Raw genomic sequence first — 20,480 nt, forward strand, 5'->3', positions numbered from 1 at the left:
GCGGCAGCGCCCGCCCGCGGCTGGGGGAGCGCCGCCCCCGGCCGCCACCGTCACCGAGCCCCAGCCCCAGCCCGGGCGGGGACCGCTCCGCTCCGCTCCTCCCCGCCACCGCAGGGCCCCCAGGTGAGCAGCGCTGCCCGTGGGGGGGTTCGGAGGGGCGGAGGGGGGCAGCGGCGCTGCCTGCGGCCGGGCGCGGTGCTGGGTCCCGCAGCGGCCTCGCTGCGGCCGGGGGAGGGCGCCCGGGCCGGCCCCTGCCCGCCTGACGGAGCCGCCGGGGCCGGGCCGGGCCCCTCCGGGCTTTGTCCCGGGCAGCCTTTGTGTGTCCCCGCCGTGAGGAGGCTGCTGCTGTGACCCGGTACAGACCGCACGGCTTCCTGGGCTTGCTGTAAGCCGGCCTCTCGCCGGGCATCGCTGCTGGAAGCCTGTGGAAACCCCCCGTCAGGCTGCCCGTCGGAGCTAGGTGTCCTGGAACTGAAGGAGAAGAGGAAGGATAGGCCCTTCTGGCCGCGCTCCACCACACCTCCAGCTCTGTTGTAAACACATCCAGGGTTTTTTTTAATGGTTATTACACAATTACCTTCATCGGCATCAATAGGCCTCAGTAACGGCTAATAACGCATCGATCAGACACAACGTAATGATCGTAATGAACCGAGATATGCCTGTAAATGACATAGGAAATATTCAGCCTTATACAAGAGAGAATTTTTTTTTTTTTTTTTTTTAAGTAAGGAGGTGTGTAGGGACATAGAACAAAGAAGGCAGAGCTTTTTGTCCCACCTAAAATAGTTACCTCATAAAAAAATATGTATTTTAACAGAATGAAATTCTAAAGCTAAGCATGTGGACGATGAGGACAAGGCCCATGAAAGCTTAATGTTTCAAGTGGAAAACGTTCTTTAGTGTAATTATATATAGAACTGCTCACATTCATTTCTTTTCCTATTGTTTACATTTGGATTTTGTTGTTGTTGTTGTTTTTTTGTTGGTGGTGGTTTTTTTTGTGAGCTGAGGAGCAACCAATTGTCTCTGTTCCTACAGGCACTCTCTTCTTTCCACACTTCAGACTTGACGCAAACAACACTACAGAGCGAAAATGACTCACTGGTTCCATCGCAACCCTTTGAAGGCTACAGCTCCCGTCCCCTTCAATTTTTACGGGGTAGCCACCACTCCAGCTGCATCAAAGATCTGCAAGTAAGTGTGCCTGTCGTTAACTTGAGCCTGTCTCTGGCAGTTTGGAGGACCTCTTGAAAAATGATGGTTATTCTTCAGTTTTTGTTCTGAAGATAGCTGGAAATGTGTGGGCTGGGAGACAATGAAACACTGATAACGCCAAACATTTATTTACAAAGAATGAATTATCCAGTTTTCAAGTTTCTTAGTACGCAGCAAGACCTATTATAATAATTCAGAGGCAAAAGACTAAACATTTCATTGTCTTTCTGATGACTGTGCATTCTTCTGCAAAAGATTGGTTGAAGTAATTTCCATAAGTAAGACATGAATGTTCGATTGTTGCTAGGAATATAATGGGAAGAGCTCTCAGTCTTCGTAGATCTATTCTTATCTCTTCATATGCTTATCCTATTCTAATGTTGAAGAATGCTTCTTGCTACTTCTTTCCTTCTCTTGCCCAACCTCATGGAGATTTATTCAGGGAACATTTATTAATCTATAGTTCTATCACAAACTAAAATAATAAGTACCGGTTACCCATTGGTATCTGTCCACAATGGATTACACTTTAAACTAAGAAAATCAACCTTTTGTATTCAGAGGTGAAAGGAAGATTTTTCAGTATTGATTGACATCTTTCTTTCAAAGCAGCTTTCCTTGTGTTAAGGTAGCTAAATTGCATGCTTAGCTTCCTTAGCCAGAAGAGTGGTGGTAGACATGGGTGAGTTTAACGGTGTGTTTTCAGGTTAAACTTAGTGGTTTTCTATATTTTTTTTCTTTTTCTCCACCCCATACAGTGATTTGCGATTGTCTCGAACGCGACTATTGGAGCTATTTACAGACTCAAGTTGTAATCCAGAAATGATGAAGAACGCAACTGACTTGTACTTCTCACTCTTACAAGGTAAGAACACACAAAACTGCTAATAAAACTAGAAGTATATAGTTTGTGTTTTAATGACACTTCTCAGATTGTCCGTTGAGCTAACCTTAATGTAAGAAGCTCTGCAGTTCTCAGGAAGCCAGGTATCTTCATGGTTTTTGTGCTTGATGCCAGTCACGGGCTCTTGTGAAGCCCTTTCTGCAAGTTTCAGTGTCCTTTGTGACCTGACAGCAGAAAGCATTGGCAGTCCTCTTGCTTTTAACCTCGTTCTCCCTTCTGGAGGAGGAAATGTCTGTCTCTTACCATTGTGGTGAATTGCTCAGGTATAAACTGAATCTGTTGCTTAGTTGTTAGGAGTCCCTCTTCAGTGTAAACTCCTGGTTTGTCTAATACTAGATAATAGAACTTACTGCAAGTTTACACTTCTGCTGCTATTTATCTTGGGTATATATAGTTTCTCATTAGCGTAGCATCCATATTTTCAGCAGGTGGTCACCTGTGATGGAGCAGTCCCTTGAAATCTTCCTCCTGATGATATTTTTATGACTCTCTCTGTAGCAGTCAGGTGCTCAGACAAGTTACTCAGGATCAGGTTTACAGGAATCAGATGACTGATGAAAAATGTGTTACCCTTCAGTCTGGAAAGTGAAGCAGCTCAAGTTGATGTAGTTCCCTCAGTCTTTGCAGGGGTGTAAGCTAATGAAACATTTTAGAAAAATAAGATAACAGTCAAAGTTACTCCAGATAAGAGTTGGAGAGTTTCTTCAGGAAAGCACTATGTTTGGTCACTAAAATCTCTTGCACATGAAAGAAACAAGTATTTTCTGTCTTTATAAACGTGTCAGAAATGAAAATTGTAGCCCAAATAGATGGTGTTGCAAGTCTCGAGATCTTGAAGTCTGTAAGACCTGACTAGGCCCAAACCAGTCTTTTTCCTCCCTGAAAAAATCTTTCTTAGCCTTGCATACGTTGACATTTGAACATTCCATAGCATGAGCTCCATCCCCACTGACTGCTGCTTTCTGGGCAGCTGGACATGCAGAAGCAATTTCCTGTAGCCCTGACGACTAGCTGAGTCCATGCGTGTAAGCCTTTTTTCTTCTTCCTGTTGACCAGGCAGCTTTCCCTGGAATTTCCCTATCATCGTTACAGTAGCAGGGACAGGCACTCCTTGTGAGCAGCCACAGCCATCCTATACCCAACTCTGTCAAACTCCCAGCTAGTCACCAGATGAGACAGGGAGACAGCTGCAAGGTTTTCCTTAAGCAATCAAGACTTAAAATCGTAGAGTGGCTCGGGTTGGAAGGGGCCTGCCATAGTCAGGGAAAAGCCTGCTGGGCTGCCACTCCACAGTGGTACACTTCGTTTTTAATCACACTTTGTTTTTAATCACAGCAAGTTTGTCTTTTTGCAAGTCTTCCTCTCAAGATATTGAGGTGTAAAAGTCCCAGCGAGTAACGTGGATTTTTGAGTGGTACAACAAGAAACATTTCTTTATTTGTATTCTCATTGATCCCCATTTGATCCCTACTTTCTGTTTCTTACTTTGATATTGCCAGTACTTTTTTTTTTTTTCCTTGTTCCGTAGGTTTTATCCTTTCACTGGATGGCTCTTCCCAAGAATGCAAGTTGCGATATATTCAGAACTTTAAGTGGACAGACACATTACAAGGGCATGTTCCAAGGTATGCACGCTTTTATGATTATAGGGTGTGCAGCTGTTCCCTTTTGTGCTGTCACCTGTGCATATATGGAATAGAACATGTGAAGGAAAACTTGAAAATGTAGCAAATGCTACAAAGTATACAGCAAATGTTACACATGGAGTAGTTTTCAAAAATTTGTTGCATTGTGTTTTTGATAGTTGCCACACTGTGTTAGGTGTACTGAAGTGTACTAAGGCGTACATACTGAAGCACATTTATATAAAAAGAGGTGGTAATGCATGTTAGTGGTAGGAAGACTCATTGTTTTTAAGTTGATCTACAAGCTAGACCTACAGTTGGCTAGAACAGTGCAAAAAAGAACCTTGAGAACATTTGTGAATTGAATAAGAAAGGATAGATTACTGCATTTTAAAACTTTCCCTTTTGGCAATACTACTTTCTGACTTCTTTTCTGAAGTCCAGATGTTTCTCAAGGTCTGATTTTGTTGATTTCTTCTGAAACTCCTACTACATGCACTCCTAGTACAAACAAACAAAGCTTCTGCTTTATGTAGGAGTATAGCTCTGGAGGGAACCTTCTGGATTATTCAATTGTCTCTTTATATCGTAGGTAACTGTGCTGTATAACCATGCTTACACATTTAGCATACTTAATCTAGAAGCAGGGCTTGACTTCCTCAAAGCTTTTATTCCCCTTAGAAGATGACCTGCTGATTAGGACTCTCTTCTGATTTTGTCATGGGTGTGAACATTTGTTCTGGTGCCAGCATTATTCTCCTCACTCTCACGCCGTTCTTTTTAAAGATAATTAGCTCCTAGGCTATACTGAACTTGTGCTTATGAGTTGCAGTCTTTTCAAAAGGCATGTTTTTAGCTTAGGAAACTTCCTGCTATTTGCCCATGCCATTTGACTGCAGTTACATAAATACTTGCAATAGCATTCATTTGAGGGAGATGTAATAGGCTCTGACTTACTAACTTAACAGCTACAACTTTTAAAGCAGACGTTCCAGAGCAAGGCTTTCCACAAAATGTGCAATTTAAAAAAAAAAAAAAAAAAAAAAAGGAAAAATGTCAGCCACACCCAAAGCTAAACAAATCTCAAGTTACTGTTTTAAAATAAAAGTTCCCAAATGGGAAGGGTAGGCATTTGAATGCGGGAAATTAAAATTACGAACTCTTAAAGGGAATAAGTAAAAACAGAAATCTTTTAGTCAGTTCCGCAAGGAAGAATGTTTGAATTGGGAATTGTTGCGTTGTTCAAGAAAAGTGCCTTATGAAGAGAAATGCCTGCTTATGCTGCCGAACTATCAGCAGAGAGTTTGTCAGAACAAAACTGAAAATACTAAATTGTTTAGGGTGGTGTTTTTTTGTTTGTTTTTCTTTAGTGCCCAGCAGGATGCAGTATTTGAACTGGTTTCCATGGGTTTCAATGTAGCTCTGTGGTACACAAAATATGCATCAAGACTTGCTGGAAAAGAAGAGTAAGTATTTTTATTTTCTTAGTAATTCCATTGCAGCAATATTACACCAAAAATCATAGGTTCTGAATTTTGACTGCTATAGTTCCTGTCCAGCTGAGACATTAGATGTTCAAGGGAGCAGTTGGCCTTCATTTATGTTTTTAATGTGCAAGTGCACTTCAGTCCCCTCTTCTGTTTGTGAACGAAGAGTACTGATACCATCTGGCTATGGTACAGAGAAAGTGTCAGTTGTGAGTAAAGCCTTCCTGTTTCCTGCTCTAGACATCTAAGTACAAAGTTCAGATTCTTAAAATCTCAACTCTGCTGATGCTTAGCCCTGCAGATTTCTAAAGCTTTGACTTTTAACATCGAGGGTCCTTTTTACTTAAAAGTCATTACAAGGTCTTGTGTTTCTTTTTTCAAGTGAGTTCTATTTGATTATTTAATGATTGAACATGACAAGAAAGTTTTTACTATGAAGGTAGCACAGCACTGGGACAGATTACTTAGAGAGAGAGAGAGAGGGGTATCTCCATTCTTGAAGGATTTCAAGATTCAGCTAGACAAAGCCATAACTGACCTGATCAACTGTCAGCCTTGGTCCTGCTCCAAAGCTGGATGTTTCAGTAAACGACACTTAGAGGTCCTTTCCAATGAAAATTTCTGTGATTCACTCCATATTCTGTCCTTCCTTAGTATAACAGAAGATGAAGCAAAAGATGTTCATAGAAGTCTGAAGATAGCAGCTGGGATCTTTAAGCATTTGAAGGTAGAAAAACTCTTTGCTGTCTGATATTTGTCTCTGAGTACTTGACTTTTTGTCTTAGAAAAGCCTTTGCTTTCCTGATGAGATTACAGAATAAAACAATGCTTTAGACTACCTGAGTGATACAGGGAAGAGGAGTATTGTTATATATATATGTTGTTAACCACGTGATCCGTTTTTCTCACTGGCAGTGGAAGAGTAATCAGTCTGTCTACCTACTAGTACCTGCAACAGTGTGGCCAGCTGTCTTGGGACCTTCACTGAGTGTTCCATCCATTTAGGAATAAGGGATGTGTTTTGCATTGGTGACGGTGATATTAAACCTAAACTGACTTCAGACTTGCTTTATACTTAGGAAAGCCATATTCCAAAATTGATTACACCTGTAGAAAAAGGAAGAGATTTGGAAGCTCGACTTATAGACTCTTACATCATACAGTGCCAAGCAGAAGCTCAAGAAGGTATCCTCAAATCTACCCGTTTGTTGGGGCTGGGAAATGCTAGTCTTTGTCTGTGACTTCTGTGATGTCTCGTGAAGTCTGCTTTGCAGCAATGCCAGCTTTTTCTTCTGAAGTACTGTGGCTTAGTGGAGATGGTTGCTTTTAATGAAACCTAATTTAAAATTTTAGGAGAAAAATGCCCCAAATCAGTCTGATACTATAAATTTAACTATGGAGAAATATGTGTCCTCTTCTTTACTTTCATGCAGTAAATATCAATATATTCCATACTTGCCTAATGTAAATTCCCAGTTCCTTTCCTTTAAAATATTTGCAGCTTCTGTTTACTGCTTACTCTTCAGACTAACAGTCTTTCAGCTTTCCTATTAATTTGAAATTATTCTATTCAAGAAATGGTCTGTCTTCATTCTGCAGTTTGCTTCACTTGTGAGAACATATTTGTTTTCTGCTAATGTAAAGGTTTTAAAATGTCTCTGCTAATTTAGTGTGACGTTTTCAATTAAGCTTTAGTACTGTGGTGTGGAATGTGTTTTGTTTTGTTTTGTTTTGTTTTTCAGTGACAATTGCTCGGGCTATTGAGCTGAAACACAATCCAGGTCTAATAGCTGCTCTTGCTTATGAAACAGCTAACTTTTACCAAAAAGCTGGTAAGTGTCTTGTTTTTTATCCTCAGTGACCTGTTTATTACCAGCAGACATACTTCATTGCAATATTAATGATGCTTCTCATTGGGTATTTAGTGGTATGAAATGCTGGTGAGAGAAGACAAGACAGTAATGAGCAACCGCAACAAACGTGGTTGGTATAAGTGGAGTGTGTTTGGCTGTCTTTGGGCAGCAGTGTGATGCAGACAAGTAAGCTGTGCAGTAGTTTAATTCTCTGTGTCCTCACAGCTGGGCAAGCTGATCTGTAACTTTGCAAAGGCAAGTGGGAAAAGTGCAAAAGTACGTGAATAAATATGAGAGATAATATTGTAACAGGCATAGTATTTTTGTAAGTCGCTGCTTGAAATTAAGCTAGGATCCAACTTTGAAATGCTGCCTAAAAATACTTAGGAAAATTAGCCTTCCAAATGTAGTGGTCAGCTCTTTCAGGGATTCTAGGAACAACTGCACAACAGCTCAATAAGCTGCATAGTTTTGGTTTTCTCATAGTTTCTTTACCTATTTGTAGGAGTAATTTATGTCACTTGTTTCTAGCTACTTTGTAGTTAAGATCCAATGTTAAGTTTAATAATTCTAGTCTTTGAGTGTGTGGGGGGGATTTTCTTTTTCAAAAAGTCTTAAAGAGTGACATTAGATGTATTCACAGATCAAACGTTATCCAGTTTGGATCCAGCCTATGCAGGTAAATGGAGGAAATATTTAAACTTGAAGACCTGTTTCTATATGGCCTACGTAAGTACTTGATTAATAACAGTCACGATTCTTAATGTTATCTAAGGCTGCATAGGGAGTTATGTATTGCCTTGACTTTCTTTCTATGCTATGAAGAGACACTGCAATATCAGGGCATTTGAGGTGTTTTTGTTGAGCCAGGTGAAATTTCTGCAGTGTGGAATTTACTGTGATCACCTATCTTTAAGTGAAGCCAATCAGGTTGAGCGTAATACTTGTTTTCCATTATCTTTATCAAAGTCTGATTCTAGGCATAATTCAGAGCTGCTCATCTTTTTTTATGAAAGCCTTGAGTGAAGCTGCATCAAATGTTAAGTGCAATTCCAAGTCCTGTCCCTTTTTTCATGACTGATCTCTGGTGCAATGGCACTCTTGGGATTATCAGCTGCTCCGTTTGCTGATTGCTGGTTACTTCTTGTATCCTGTCACAGTATGTGATGTGGTTATTTCATGGTGGGAAAAAAAAGGGCCCAAACTACACAGTTAAAACAGTTGTCTTTCTCTTACTTTAAACCTGTAATTAAAAGCTTCTAGTCTTATTAGCAAGCTTCAGAGTAAGAGATGGTCAGAGCTGTAGTAGTTGACTGTCTTTTACTTTTTAATTTCTGTAATATGGGCAATGACAGATTGATGCTTGATATACTGTGAGATAGGATATTAGAGGAAGATAGGCAAGGTATACATTAGTTCATGACCTTCTTCCTTAACTTACAGTATTTAGTAGCTAAGTATTCAAACTCAATGTCTCCTGATTAATAGCAAAAAGGCCTCAGTTCTCACTGCAATACAGTATTGTCTTTGAGCATAAGTGTGCAGGAATGGGGCTTCTTGGAGTGGAAAAGTTGTTAGACCACAGCAAGATATCTCAGGCAGTAGAACTGGTCTCTCTTCTGGATTCTCTGATGTTTGTTGCAGGCTCAGTTTTTGAGTGTTAAGGTGGTTTAGTTTTTAGTCTTTGCTTTGCTTTGACAGATGTTCATTGTCATTCTGTGATAGGGTTTAATGCTGCACACTGAGACAGTGAGACAGAGGTTGGAACTGGACTATGTACTGATGCTTTTGGTGCGGAAGCCTTCATGAAGCTCCAAGTTACTCTTGGCTAGACTTGAGGCAGATTGCTTTAGACCCAGCTCAAGTGTTTGTGTTGAACTGCATTGTTCAGAGTAAATGTACTTTTGTTGTCAGTGCGTGCTGCTTTGACTTCCATTCCCGAATTGTCAGCCATCTGCAGAGAATGGCAGCTTCAAAGACAGCTGATGTAAGGAAGAGCAAAATGAGTTGACGTGGGAAGTACTCACTGATACTGGTAATGATTTTGTCCTCTCTCATTAGGCGTACTGTTACCATGGTCAAACTTTGCTGGCCAGTGATAAATGTGGGGAAGCAATTAGATCTCTCCAAGAATCAGAGAAATGTAAGTGTGACTGAGATGGGATTATGTATCTGATGATGACATACCTGTTCTATTTTGTTGTGTTGTGTTTATTTGTCTCTTACAAACTGAAGATTTTTATCTCTCGCCTGGTAATAATCCAGTACACTTTTAAATAGACAGAATACTTTTTATTTATTTTTTTTTTTGGGGGGGAGGGAGGAGGAGGGAAGGAAGGATCTGTCATCCCAAAGGCTGCCTTTCATAAAGGGGCTGCAGAAAATTTCTTCTTCATTTCTCAGCCTGTTAAAGGCTGGCTCCGAACTGCCTACAATACACATAAAAAAAAATATGAACTGATTGGTCAGCATATTTTCTGATCTGTGTGTTAAGTTACTGCAATATTTTCTGCTTTGGAGTTGGCTTTGTCTTAGATTAAACAGTAAATCTGGACTATCACTCATTTCTCAAAGTTTTGTTTTGGTTTTGTTCTTTTTTTTTTTTAACAGGTTTCAGTAGTTTATTTCCTTCCTATTAGTTTGAAAGGTAGATTAGCAGAGCTATGTATATGTTTGGAGTAGTTCAAGGACTTCTGAATAGCCTTCTCCTTCAAAACTATTGCTCATGTGGAAATATATTGTTCCTACTGTATTGTGTAAAGACAGGCAGCTTTTTCTGTTTTACCCTGGTGGCTCGCACTGCATAACTTTACCACAACGTGTAAAAATGCTCAAATCATCTTATTTGAAATCTATAATTTTAAAAATATCTGAAAAGAATTAAGTAGGAACAAAGTAAATTTGATTACTTGCAGTAAAACAAATATTGTGTTTTTTACTATGCCTGCTGTTCAAAGAAGAGTGCTTGTTTTCCCACTCCATATTAAGTGCTGTTTATTTTTGTACAGCAGCTCTGCATGGATACCTTCATCCCCATTCTTGTTCCCTATTGTGCTGCACAGTTTTCAGGCTTACTGTTGCATTTTGCCCCCAAAGTAAGAATGCTTTTGTGATTCTCTCTGCTCAGAAAGTGATCTTTTTTTTTTTTTTCTTCCTGTTCCTAGTCTACTTTTTGGATGCAGAAAATCTTGGCTGGAAGTGCTGCTGCCTTTTAGCTAGTTTATTTTTGTTTCTAAGAAGTAAGAAGCCTGAATGGATTCTGATGTCTCTTATAGCTCAGGCTGTAGATCAGAACTGTCCTTTAACAGACTCATGTAACTGATTTTTATTACGTTCCTTTCTTGCAAAGTTTTTGCCAAGGCTGAAGCATTGTGCAAAGAATATGGAGAAACCAAAGGGCCTGGGACTACTGCCAAACCTTCTGGACATCTCTTCTTTAGGAAACTAGGAACTTTGATCAAGAACACACTAGAAAAATGCCAGAGAGAGAATGGTTTCATGTAAGTAATTTGGGGTTGGTGCAGTACTCTGTGTGGACTGTTAATACCTCATTTGCTTTTATTTCAGGGTGGAATGGTAAATTATTCTTCAGTTCTTGTATTTCTTTAGGGTATGAGATGTAACTTGGAATTGCAAATGGCTTTGTTTTTTCTCTTATCAGATTTACTGTGGGTCTGTGCTATCACCCTCTGTTCTATGCCAGTTCAGCTATGTAGGTTGGAGTGATGTGCTGGAGAGCTTAAGCTGTTTCCTTCCCTCATTCCTCAGTTACTTTCTCTTCTACACAAGAGAAAGTCCTGCAGAGACTGCTGGGTTGCATTAATGACCTTTTCCCTGCTGCTGGGATGTTGTAGACAAAAGAGGATGGAGGGGAAATGGAGAAGACTGATAGCTGGTTCTGCTTTGCTACCAGAGAAATCTAAACTCATGCTTTCCATGAATAACATGCTTAGGGTGCTAAGAGCTTTACCAGTCTACATATAATTAATGCTAAGAGTAGGGATTTCTGTTATTGTCCTTTCCAAAAAAGAGTTTCAAAAAGGTTTGAAATAGCAAGATTAGTTTGACTTTAGAACTCCTTTGCTGATTCCCTTCTCCCTTCTCCTCATGACTTAGTATTCCATAATATGTTTATTTCCCATTTGTATAATATTTGAAGACCTATGTAGTAGGAGAATTGACTAAACACAAAGGATTGTGTTGGAGCAAGACTTTGTGGGTGTTGCAATGTCATTGCTATTACGCAGTGTGGCACATTAAGATTGATCTTGCAGTAACAAAGCAAAGCACTGTCTGTATCCTTTTTCTTGGGACTTATTTTGGGGTTTGTTTGTCTGTTTCTCTAAACATCTTTCTAGACAAGAGGAGGTCTTCTTATTGAAGCCATGGGAATAATGGTTACCAAGTAGGAAAGAACCCACCTAACTGGGTATGAACAATACCAAGAAGGAATTGCTTTTGTTTTAAATCTTGCTGAGAGAATGCATTCTGGATGGTGCCTTAATGAAATGGAATGAGAGCAGCAATGGTAGCCACTGTAAAAGCCCAGATTGTTTTTCTTTAGAATTGCAAACGAGACTTGCAGAGAGAGTTCATTGTGTTTTCAATATACTGCTGTATTCTATTACAGCTATTTTCAGAAGGTGCCAGCAGAGGCTCCCCAGCTGGAACTAAAAGCAAACTATGGCCTAGTAGAGCCTGTTCCTTTTGAATTTCCTGCACTGAACGCACACTGGACTCCTGAAACACTTAATGCATTTGATCTCACCAAGAGGCCAAAGGATGACACTGTAAGATAACCTTACACATTTTTCTTTCCCATTAGCTTTATTCTGTCTTTAAATGTTTTGTTCTTTTGTAATGCTTCCCACCTCAGTGAAGGGCATAAACACAAGGCTACCACTTGAGCTCACATTTCTCCTGTGCAAGGAGGCAAGTCAATTAATCTCTGCCACACTGTTGGCATCTAGAAATTAGGAGTAATTCTTTTCCAAATCTTGAATAGGAGAAAGTTCTCTGATGTGTATAAGATGCTGAGATGGTACAGGACTGAATGCTATAGAAAAATCCTTTTAAGAAAATGATTCATTTACGGATGCTGAAATAGTCAACGTTCAGCTTTTTTCCTTCCTCTATGGTCAAAGGCTACAGCTTTGAAAAGAGAAAGGACTGCTAGTTTAGGATATGTAAAGTTAGCCGTGCATAAATGCTGTGCAGACACAGTGGTTTGTACTTGGGGTATTTATTTCTTTTTTTCTTGTTCACAGGCTAAACCAAAACCAGATGAAGAAGTAAAGCCTCTGAAGGAACCAGATATAAAGCCTCAAAAAGACAGTGGATGCCAGATTTCTTAAGTGTCATAAGTGCTTTGAACTCACTTTAAAACTGTATTAATTGGACTCTGGGGCTTTTAGTTCCGATCTCCCTTTTTCTGGTTCTTCTTTGTTAATTTAGAAGACTAATTTAGTTTACTTTGGTTAGTATGCATCTATCTTGCTTGAGCATGTGATGGATTTCTAGGAGTTTATATCTGACTTAATTTTGGGTTTAGTGGGATATCATAGAATGATCGGGCTTAAATGTTCATATTGTGCCTCTAGAGAGTTTCTTTTTGTGGGTTTAGTTTCTGCCCACAAATAGCAACGGAAGTATCATGATTGTAATTTTTAAAGATTTCCCAGTAAAATATATGCTTATGATGTCACATTCTGCAAACCAAAGTTTGCAGGAACAGTTATATTTATTCACATTTCTCATACAGGCTTAGCATCCTGTCATGTTCTGATTCGCTTCAATGTAGCGAGTGAAGAAAATCTGGGTTTGGTATTTAACAATCCTGTGGTATTTAACAGCACTTTCACAGAACTTGGAAAATCTTAAGTTCTGCATAAATGGAACACAATTTATATTCTTCTGAAACTCGTAGCCTCTGTTCTTTCCTTTCTAGATCAAGGTCCCTGTATAAGCATTTGTATTGAGTAAAGTACTTTATCTTGTATGTCCTTAAGTTAAAATCCCTTAGTATTAAATTGTATCTGGAAGTGATGCAGCAGGTAATATGTAAGTGCTTGAAAGTTTTAGTTCTAGCGTAGTTTTTGCCAAAATGGAATGTGGAGCTATTTTGCCAATACAGACTTTTAATTCTCTTAAAAAACCTATTGCAGCTGTAGTCATCTGCATTTGCTTAGCCTGCCCCCTTTAAGGATCAAGCTAAAGTTAACTCCATTTCATAATCATGATTTTTTCAGTTGCTCGTTGTTCTTCAGAAGTGCGTGCGTATGTCAATAAATCTCAACTCAATTGATTTTCTTTCTACACAACTAGATTCCATCTTTCCTTCTCCCCGCACTTTCCCTTCCATCTGCTACGTCCAAAGGCACAGGCTGACCTTTGTTTGCTAATGCACATGTAGATGCTCGGACTTGTTTCCAGTGAGGCTTTTGGCTGTGGGTGTATTTCAGTATATAAATATCTTAAATTAAGCAGACCATGACTAAATCATTCCCAAAAAATCTTCCTAGGAAAGGTTCTTTTATGGACTTGTATTCTTCATTCTTTGGACGTTTTAATGAACCAAGCGGTTTGGTTGAATCAAGTTCACTGTAAATAGTTCAGGGCATAACCAAGTGGATTGTGTCAGATTGCGGTATTACTTAAGCCTAGCTGTGTAACCTCTTATGCCATAGCTGTTTCGGTAAATATGATGTAGTAGTTTAAAAATAGACTAATGGAACAAACTAATTCACTTAACATGTGTTGCTTTTCAAGACAAACTTTGTTTACTCGTAGTTAAAATCCTATGGCAAACACTGGATTGTTTTGCCCAAGAAACTGGAGACTGTTTGTGTGCGAAGCATTGAGTGCTGTCAGTCAATGAACAGTTCTCTCTTTGGTTTTGATGGGTAGTGGCAAGAATTACTGTAAATATTATTGAGATTGCCTTTCCAATATGCTCAAGAATATAGATGAATTGACTGGGAGTTTTGGTTAATCTGGAAGCCTAACAATCACGTTCCTTCCATTATGATTTCTTCTTGTAGTTTTTAAGAATGACGTATTTTGAATGGTGACTTTTTAATATTCTTTTGCTGCAAGAGCCTGTTTTTTCTGGCACTGGTTTTAGAGGCTCTCATGGCTGAATCTGCAAATGTTGTTGGTGTAAATAGTCTTTAAAAACTTGTGCTCAGGCTAAATAGTGAGCACTAGGCCCTCTATTTTGTGCTTTTAAAATGTACCGATAGTCTTTAATCTTCTATAAAGCAAACTATTAAGTTCTTTGTAAGATTTGTATTTAAATACTTTTAATACGCTTCTTCCATGTTTCATGTTTCTGGGTTTACAGTAGTTAATCTCCACCCAGCACGTGACACTCCTGGAACTGAAGGACTAAGTTTGGCCCTTGGATGCTGATGCCTGCCTCCCACTGGATTTGGTAGAGGAGCTTTGCCTGTCAGCCTAAGGATAATATTTGGTCACCTGACTATTTAGCATGAATGTGTGGCGTGCCTGTAATGATGGTACTGGTTCATAGTATAAGCAAGAAAACATACCTGTATCTGTGTAGGATGCAGCCTCCTTTGCACTTGAGAATTTCCAGTCTTGCAATTTTCATACAATATGATTGTAAATATTTCTTTCTGTCCTTTTAGTTTGGTTGCACTGATTTCATTATTGTGCTATTGGTAAGATTTTTATGGGAAACATTACTAAAATGTATTTTAAATTGTCTATGAATAAAATAAACTCATGAAGCAGTTCTCTTCAGAGGACATGAGAAGAGGCAGTAATTTGTCTGTTTTCCATGTGAGTTCAGAGAAGTTAAGTTTCTCAGTATTGGCTGAGGGATGATGTGTTTTACTCTGCACCTAGTATCTAAATTGAAGTTTCAGCATTAACATAAATTTTGTTCGTGCCTATTATTTATTCCTGAAACAAACAAACAGGAAAAAAATATCTTTTAAAGGTCATTGCCAAATTATTACTGCAGTAGGAGCTGGTGGGTTTTATTGTTGTTTTTAAGTATAGCCCAGTTGAGTGAGGAATAAAACGCACTACCACTTGTCTGGCACAGAAGCGGCCCTGTAGTGGGTATCTGTCTCCAGATTTTGAGTGCGCAGCATGTTCACCTTTCTACATTGACGTTTGGATTTGTTCAGATCGTTTTCTGCTGGCGATGCTCTCAAATCAAACAAATGTCACATGGCAGCTGAGGGCCCCTTGATCAGCTTTTCATGTATCAAGTCCTCCGTTCGTTGGTGTTGGTGTCTTTGTGGATTGCAGCCTGTCTGAAGCACGCCTGTACTCTAAACTTCAGTGGAATCAGGTATGATGAGGTTGCCCAAGCAGTCCTGTTTTATGAAAATGGCCACCATGCAATCTTAACCTTCATAGTTGGAGAATTTGTATATAAACACAAGTTTCAGAATATCATTTAAGATAATCTGAATGTGTCAGTTGTTTCATCACTTAAAATATTAAGTAAGTCATTAGGCATGATTTGGTATGCCTGTACAAAGTTCCAGTGCTCGCAAAGGTATGTGATATTGTAGGATATTGTATATGCTATGTGAAGGAAGTTTCGTATGTGCAGATTGCTGGACAATTCTTTACATTGCCAGCAGGTGGCAAATAAATTTATAAGGAACACATTTTTTCATTCTCAGAGGCAGGGCTGGCTCTTTCATTTCCTGGTGTAAATACATGCTAATGCCCTTTAGCCACTGAGGATCTAGCTCAGCTTCTGGAATTAAAAAATAGCTCAGCTTCTAGAAGACAAAAATAGCTCAGCTTCTAGAAGAAAAACATAGCCTAAGGTGGTAAAATGCTAACTATTTCTTCCGAGTGTGGCATACTTGAAAACCTGCAAGTACAACTCTTACCACATTTTTTCAAGAGTAGCAATTTACATACGCCTTTGTGCTCTATTTATTTATTTATTTATTTATATTCCTACCCACCCCCTTGGTCTGCTCTCCATTTTACCTGTTCTTAACCTCATGCAAAGTTTGCAAATAGGCAGGACCTGCCCACAGTTCAAATACAAGCAGCTCTTGCATCCTGTAGCTTTAGGGTTGGGTTTCCTGATTTCCCGCTGGCTCCGCACTGCTGCTAGTGCTTCAAGGCATGTTTTTAAGTGAGTAGATTCTGTGTGAAAACACTAAATATACTGAATCTAGCATCTCTCATTTATTTGTCCTGGGAAATACTACTCTCCCGCATCTATTTTTATGTCATGGGGTGTCCCCACAAATTTTTACAGGTGAGTTTCCTTTTTAATTTGTTGATGCTAAGTATTTTTCAAAAATGCGTGTTTGACCTTTTGTAGCTTTTGAAGCTTCATAAAGTGACTCAACACTGAATTGTTAGTGTAAAGAGATCTGAGACATTACTCTTGTAAAAAGCACAGCAGTACCAACATCATTGCCTAATTTGTTTGTTATTGTAAATTTTTTACTTTTCCTTCTTCACCTTCCCTCCAGTAAACAAGTTGCATGTATAAACAGTGAAAAATACATTTTTTTTCCCTAGCTGGCTTACAGACAGAGAAATGTAAATAAATAATAACTGCACAAAAATGAGTGCCCCCGTGTTCAAGAACATCAGTGATGCTATACTCTTTTCTCAAGGCTTTCCTAGTTTTAATGTGTAGTTCCATATTATGTGAGCTTTCCTATGTTCATAGAATGACTGTTCATATCCTCAGTTGGAAAGAACCTGTAAGGATCATCGAGTCCAACTCCTGATTCCACACACAGGACTGCCCCAAAATCAGACCCTATATCTGAGAGCGTTGTCCAAAGGCTTCTTGAACTCCAGCAGGCTTCAGGCTGTGACCACTTCCTGGGGAGCCCGTCCCAGTGCCCAACCACCCTCTGGGTACAGAACCTTTCCCTAACCCCCAGCCTGACCCTCCCCTGTCCCAGCTCCATGCTGTTCCCTCAGGTCCTGCCTCTTTCCCTGGAGAGAGGAGATCCTGTACCTGTACCAACAAGTTCTCATTGAGGTGTTTTAGGAATCTCCTGGAGCTGTTTGTATCATCTGTGTGGAATTTCCAGTTCATGTCTGGCAACTTGAAGCCACCTCTAATGATAAGGGCGGATGATCCCTTGAAATATTTCATCCGTGTCATCATCCTGGCTGGATGGCCTGTAGCAGACTCCCACAACACCATCCCCTTTATTTGCTTGTCCCTTAATCCCTACCCAGAGGCTCTTGGCTCTGTCATTGCCAACTGCCAGCTCCATGCAGCCCAACCCTGCTGAAGAGCCCGTAGCCACCCGTCGTGACACCACCACAGGACTCGTCCCACCAGGTTTTGCTTATGCCAATGGTGACACAGCTCTGGGACTGAGTCAAGGCTTCAAGCTCCTCTTGCTTGTTCCTGATGCTGCATGCACTGGTGTAGAAACATTTGAAATGTGCTTTGTTGCACATCATGGAGCAGACTGAAGGACCTCACTGGCACACGATCCCTCAGATTTCCGCGTGCTGTCCCATAGCCGACCACCAGTGGGCCTCGCTTTATCCCTTCCCTCCTTTAAAAAATCTCTACCCATCAGCCTTGCGAACTATGCAAAAATCCTTTTTCCCCTCTGAGAAAGGTGCAACCTATCAGGTACCAGCAGGCCTGGTGTGTAAATCATCCCATGACTGAGAACCCAAACTTCTGCTGGTGGCACCAGCCCTGCAGCCCCGTGTCGATCAGCGGGGGCTGCCCGTGCCTTTCAATGTTGTTCCCTGCTACTGGAAGGACAGAGGCAAACACTACCTCTGCCTTTAACTAATTGTCCCAAAGCACTGAAATCCCTCTTGATTGCCCTTGCTCAAGTCTCTAAACAACCAAAATTAGTACAAATATATATAACAAATAGACCAAAAGAAGCATGTTCTTAAACAAATCAATGTTAAGATCTTCTGAAGCCTGTCAGCTGTGTTTGTCACCCTTTCTCTGCCCTTTTGAAGGGCAGTGAAATTACATTTTCTGAGATTCTGACTTGTCTCTATGATTCAGAATTTGGTGGTCTTGATTTTTTTTAGAACGTTCTTATTTTGAAATTCATCTGACTGAATCACCTTAAATGAAGGAAAAAGAAAAAAAAAAAAAAAGCTGCGTCTCTCAAGCAACACAGGAGCCTGTAGGTGATGTAGATCATTAGAGCTGCTCAAAAGCAGCTGTACACAAGATTGTTCCTGCCTGTCTAGTGTTAGTCTTGAGCTCTTTGAGTCTTCATTTTCAAGACTGCTTTGCCTGGGATGCTGTGTAATTTCTAGGGAAGGTGGCATCGAGAAGACAGAGACTTGTACCTTCCGTATCTATGTTCTATGTTCTAGTACTAGTTCTATGTACTAGAACTGTGAAGATGGAACAATGAAGATGGAGACAATTAAGACCTCCAAGAAGCAAAATCTCCAAGGAGGATCATTTTTTTTGCAAATGGTGATACCATGGAAGAATACAGCACAGAAGAGGAAGAGGAGGAGCAGCAGCAAGCCTGTTGACATGATGAGCTCCAGTTATTTTTCTTTGGGGCTCCAGCAGGAAAAACAGGAAGAAGGCAACGCAGCTTGGATGAAACACTTTCCAAAGACTCACCAACTATCTGTCTACATCTGTATATTCAGAACTTTCACATTTTGTCCTGGTCTTGGAAGTGATTCAAGCAGCTTTACTCCTGCAAGTGCCTCCAAGTGATGCATCTCTGAGACACATCTTTCCAAGTAGCTGTTTTCTCCAGGTAGCTGTTGCATATCTCGACTATCCTAATGAAATTACTTTTCATGGTGGAATTTTGTGAAGCAAATAATTTTCTAGCTGAATCTAGCCATGGATAATGGCTTGTGAGGCTTTTTCAAATCAATTATCACATTAACAAGCTTTCTTTGCAAAGTGGCAGATTACTTCATATTAAAATCTGAGTGGTACAAGACAATGTTTAGTGCAACTTCATGGATGAGCTTGTCTTTAGGTTTAAAATTAAAGATTTATTCTTGTTTCTGCTCTGTATCCCATGTTCTCCTGGGGGCTGTATCTTCAGTTTTGGGCAGTTTGAATTGCAACTGCTTCACTTCTTAGTACATTAAGGTCTTCTCTTTCTCTTCTCTTCTCTTCTCTTCTCTTCTCTTCTCTTCTCTTCTCTTCTCTTCTCTTCTCTTCTCTTCTCTTCTCTTCTCTTCTCTTCTCTTCTCTTCTCTTCTCTTCTCTTCTCTTCTCTTCTCTTCTCTTCTCTTCTCACTTGGCTTACGTTAATGATATATTAATCGAAATGCAGTCACTACTCAAACAACAGAGTTGATGCTTTGCTGTTTTTTCTCCTCCTTTTAATATTTATTGGTATTATCTTAAGGGATTATCACCAGGGTTTTAAATGCTTGAAGGTTTTAAAAATTATTTTGTTTCAGTCAGATGATATAAACTATTGACAATGAAATATTCAGACCAGATTGCTTGGTATCAACGTATTGGTCTTTTCAGAAGGACACATTTTACAATAGCCAGAAAGGAGCTGTCCCTGTTTTGGGGTACCTAGAGGCAGCCTTAGTGCAAGTAAAAGAGCAATTTGAAAATAATGGCAGAAACTGATTATCACACAGGTAGGTAACAACCAGAATACAGAACATTAAGTATGCTGTGAATTTTGTGCCAATGAGAACGATGTGGCAGAAAGGACTTGCAGAAGAACCAGAATGGGTTGATTCTAATTAAGGATGGGCCATTTTGTCTGGCTCTCGCCCCAAAACAGATGGAGTCATTCTTGACAGGCTTGTCAAATTTATTCTCAGAGACTTCTAGTCATGGTTACTGCATCAGCTCCCTAGGTAATTGATTCTAGTGGTTTTAAATTATTTCACTAAAATTCTTTCCTCATGCAATGTAGACCATGCCATCTGCATTTCAAGTTTCTCTCTTGCCCTATCAACAAATTATCCTTTTGTCTTTCAGGATCTTTTCCCGTATTTGACTGTTACCATGCCTCCTTTTCGATCTGTAGACTAAACAACACCATGCCTTTGCATCTTTCTGCCTTGGTTTTATTTCCTGAGATATTTACTCATTCTTACTGCTGTCCTCTGGACTTTCTCTAATTTGTCCACGTGCTTTTCAAGTGTTGTCATGCCCCAAACAGAACAGAAGCCTCCAGCTGGGGCTCACCAAGACGGAGTAGTACATAACTGCTACCTAAGCAGCTGTTTCCCATCTTGTCTGAGTGCAGAACCCTGAAATAATTTCCTTACATCCTGTGGCGTTTTTTTTTTTTTTTTTTCCAGAATATTTTGCAGATATTCTTTTAAATTGTATTCTTATTTTCCACAATGCTCTCAATTGTTTGCAAAAATATATTCATATATTCATAGATGTATCCATTGCATCAAGCCATCCACTAATGGATGTACT

At 39.9% G+C, this 20,480-nt stretch overlaps 1 protein-coding gene across 3 annotated transcripts; it reads left to right on the top strand.

Moving 5' to 3' along the window:
* The first annotated feature begins 48 nt into the window (after positions 1-48).
* On the top strand, positions 49-15,517 carry BROX (BRO1 domain and CAAX motif containing). 3 transcript variants are annotated; one of them, XM_032183921.1, is made up of 13 exons: positions 49-123; positions 1,042-1,197; positions 1,977-2,083; positions 3,651-3,747; positions 5,118-5,213; positions 5,889-5,961; positions 6,314-6,419; positions 6,977-7,066; positions 7,731-7,816; positions 9,149-9,230; positions 10,437-10,587; positions 11,718-11,877; positions 12,355-15,517. In XM_032183921.1, the coding sequence occupies exons 2-13, from the start codon at positions 1,097-1,099 to the stop codon at positions 12,439-12,441; spliced, it is 1,236 nt and encodes a 411-aa protein (XP_032039812.1). In that variant the 5' UTR covers positions 49-123; positions 1,042-1,096; the 3' UTR covers positions 12,442-15,517. The 3 variants fall into 3 exon arrangements, with proteins under 3 accessions (XP_032039812.1, XP_032039813.1, XP_032039814.1); XM_032183922.1 differs by lacking the exon at positions 49-123 and adding an exon at positions 429-533; XM_032183923.1 differs by lacking the exon at positions 49-123 and adding an exon at positions 623-664.
* Positions 15,518-20,480: the final 4,963 nt, after the last annotated feature.

The sequence above is a fragment of the Aythya fuligula genome, chromosome 3 (genome assembly GCF_009819795.1).
Source record: "Aythya fuligula isolate bAytFul2 chromosome 3, bAytFul2.pri, whole genome shotgun sequence".
Taxonomy (NCBI): Eukaryota; Metazoa; Chordata; class Aves; order Anseriformes; family Anatidae; genus Aythya; species Aythya fuligula.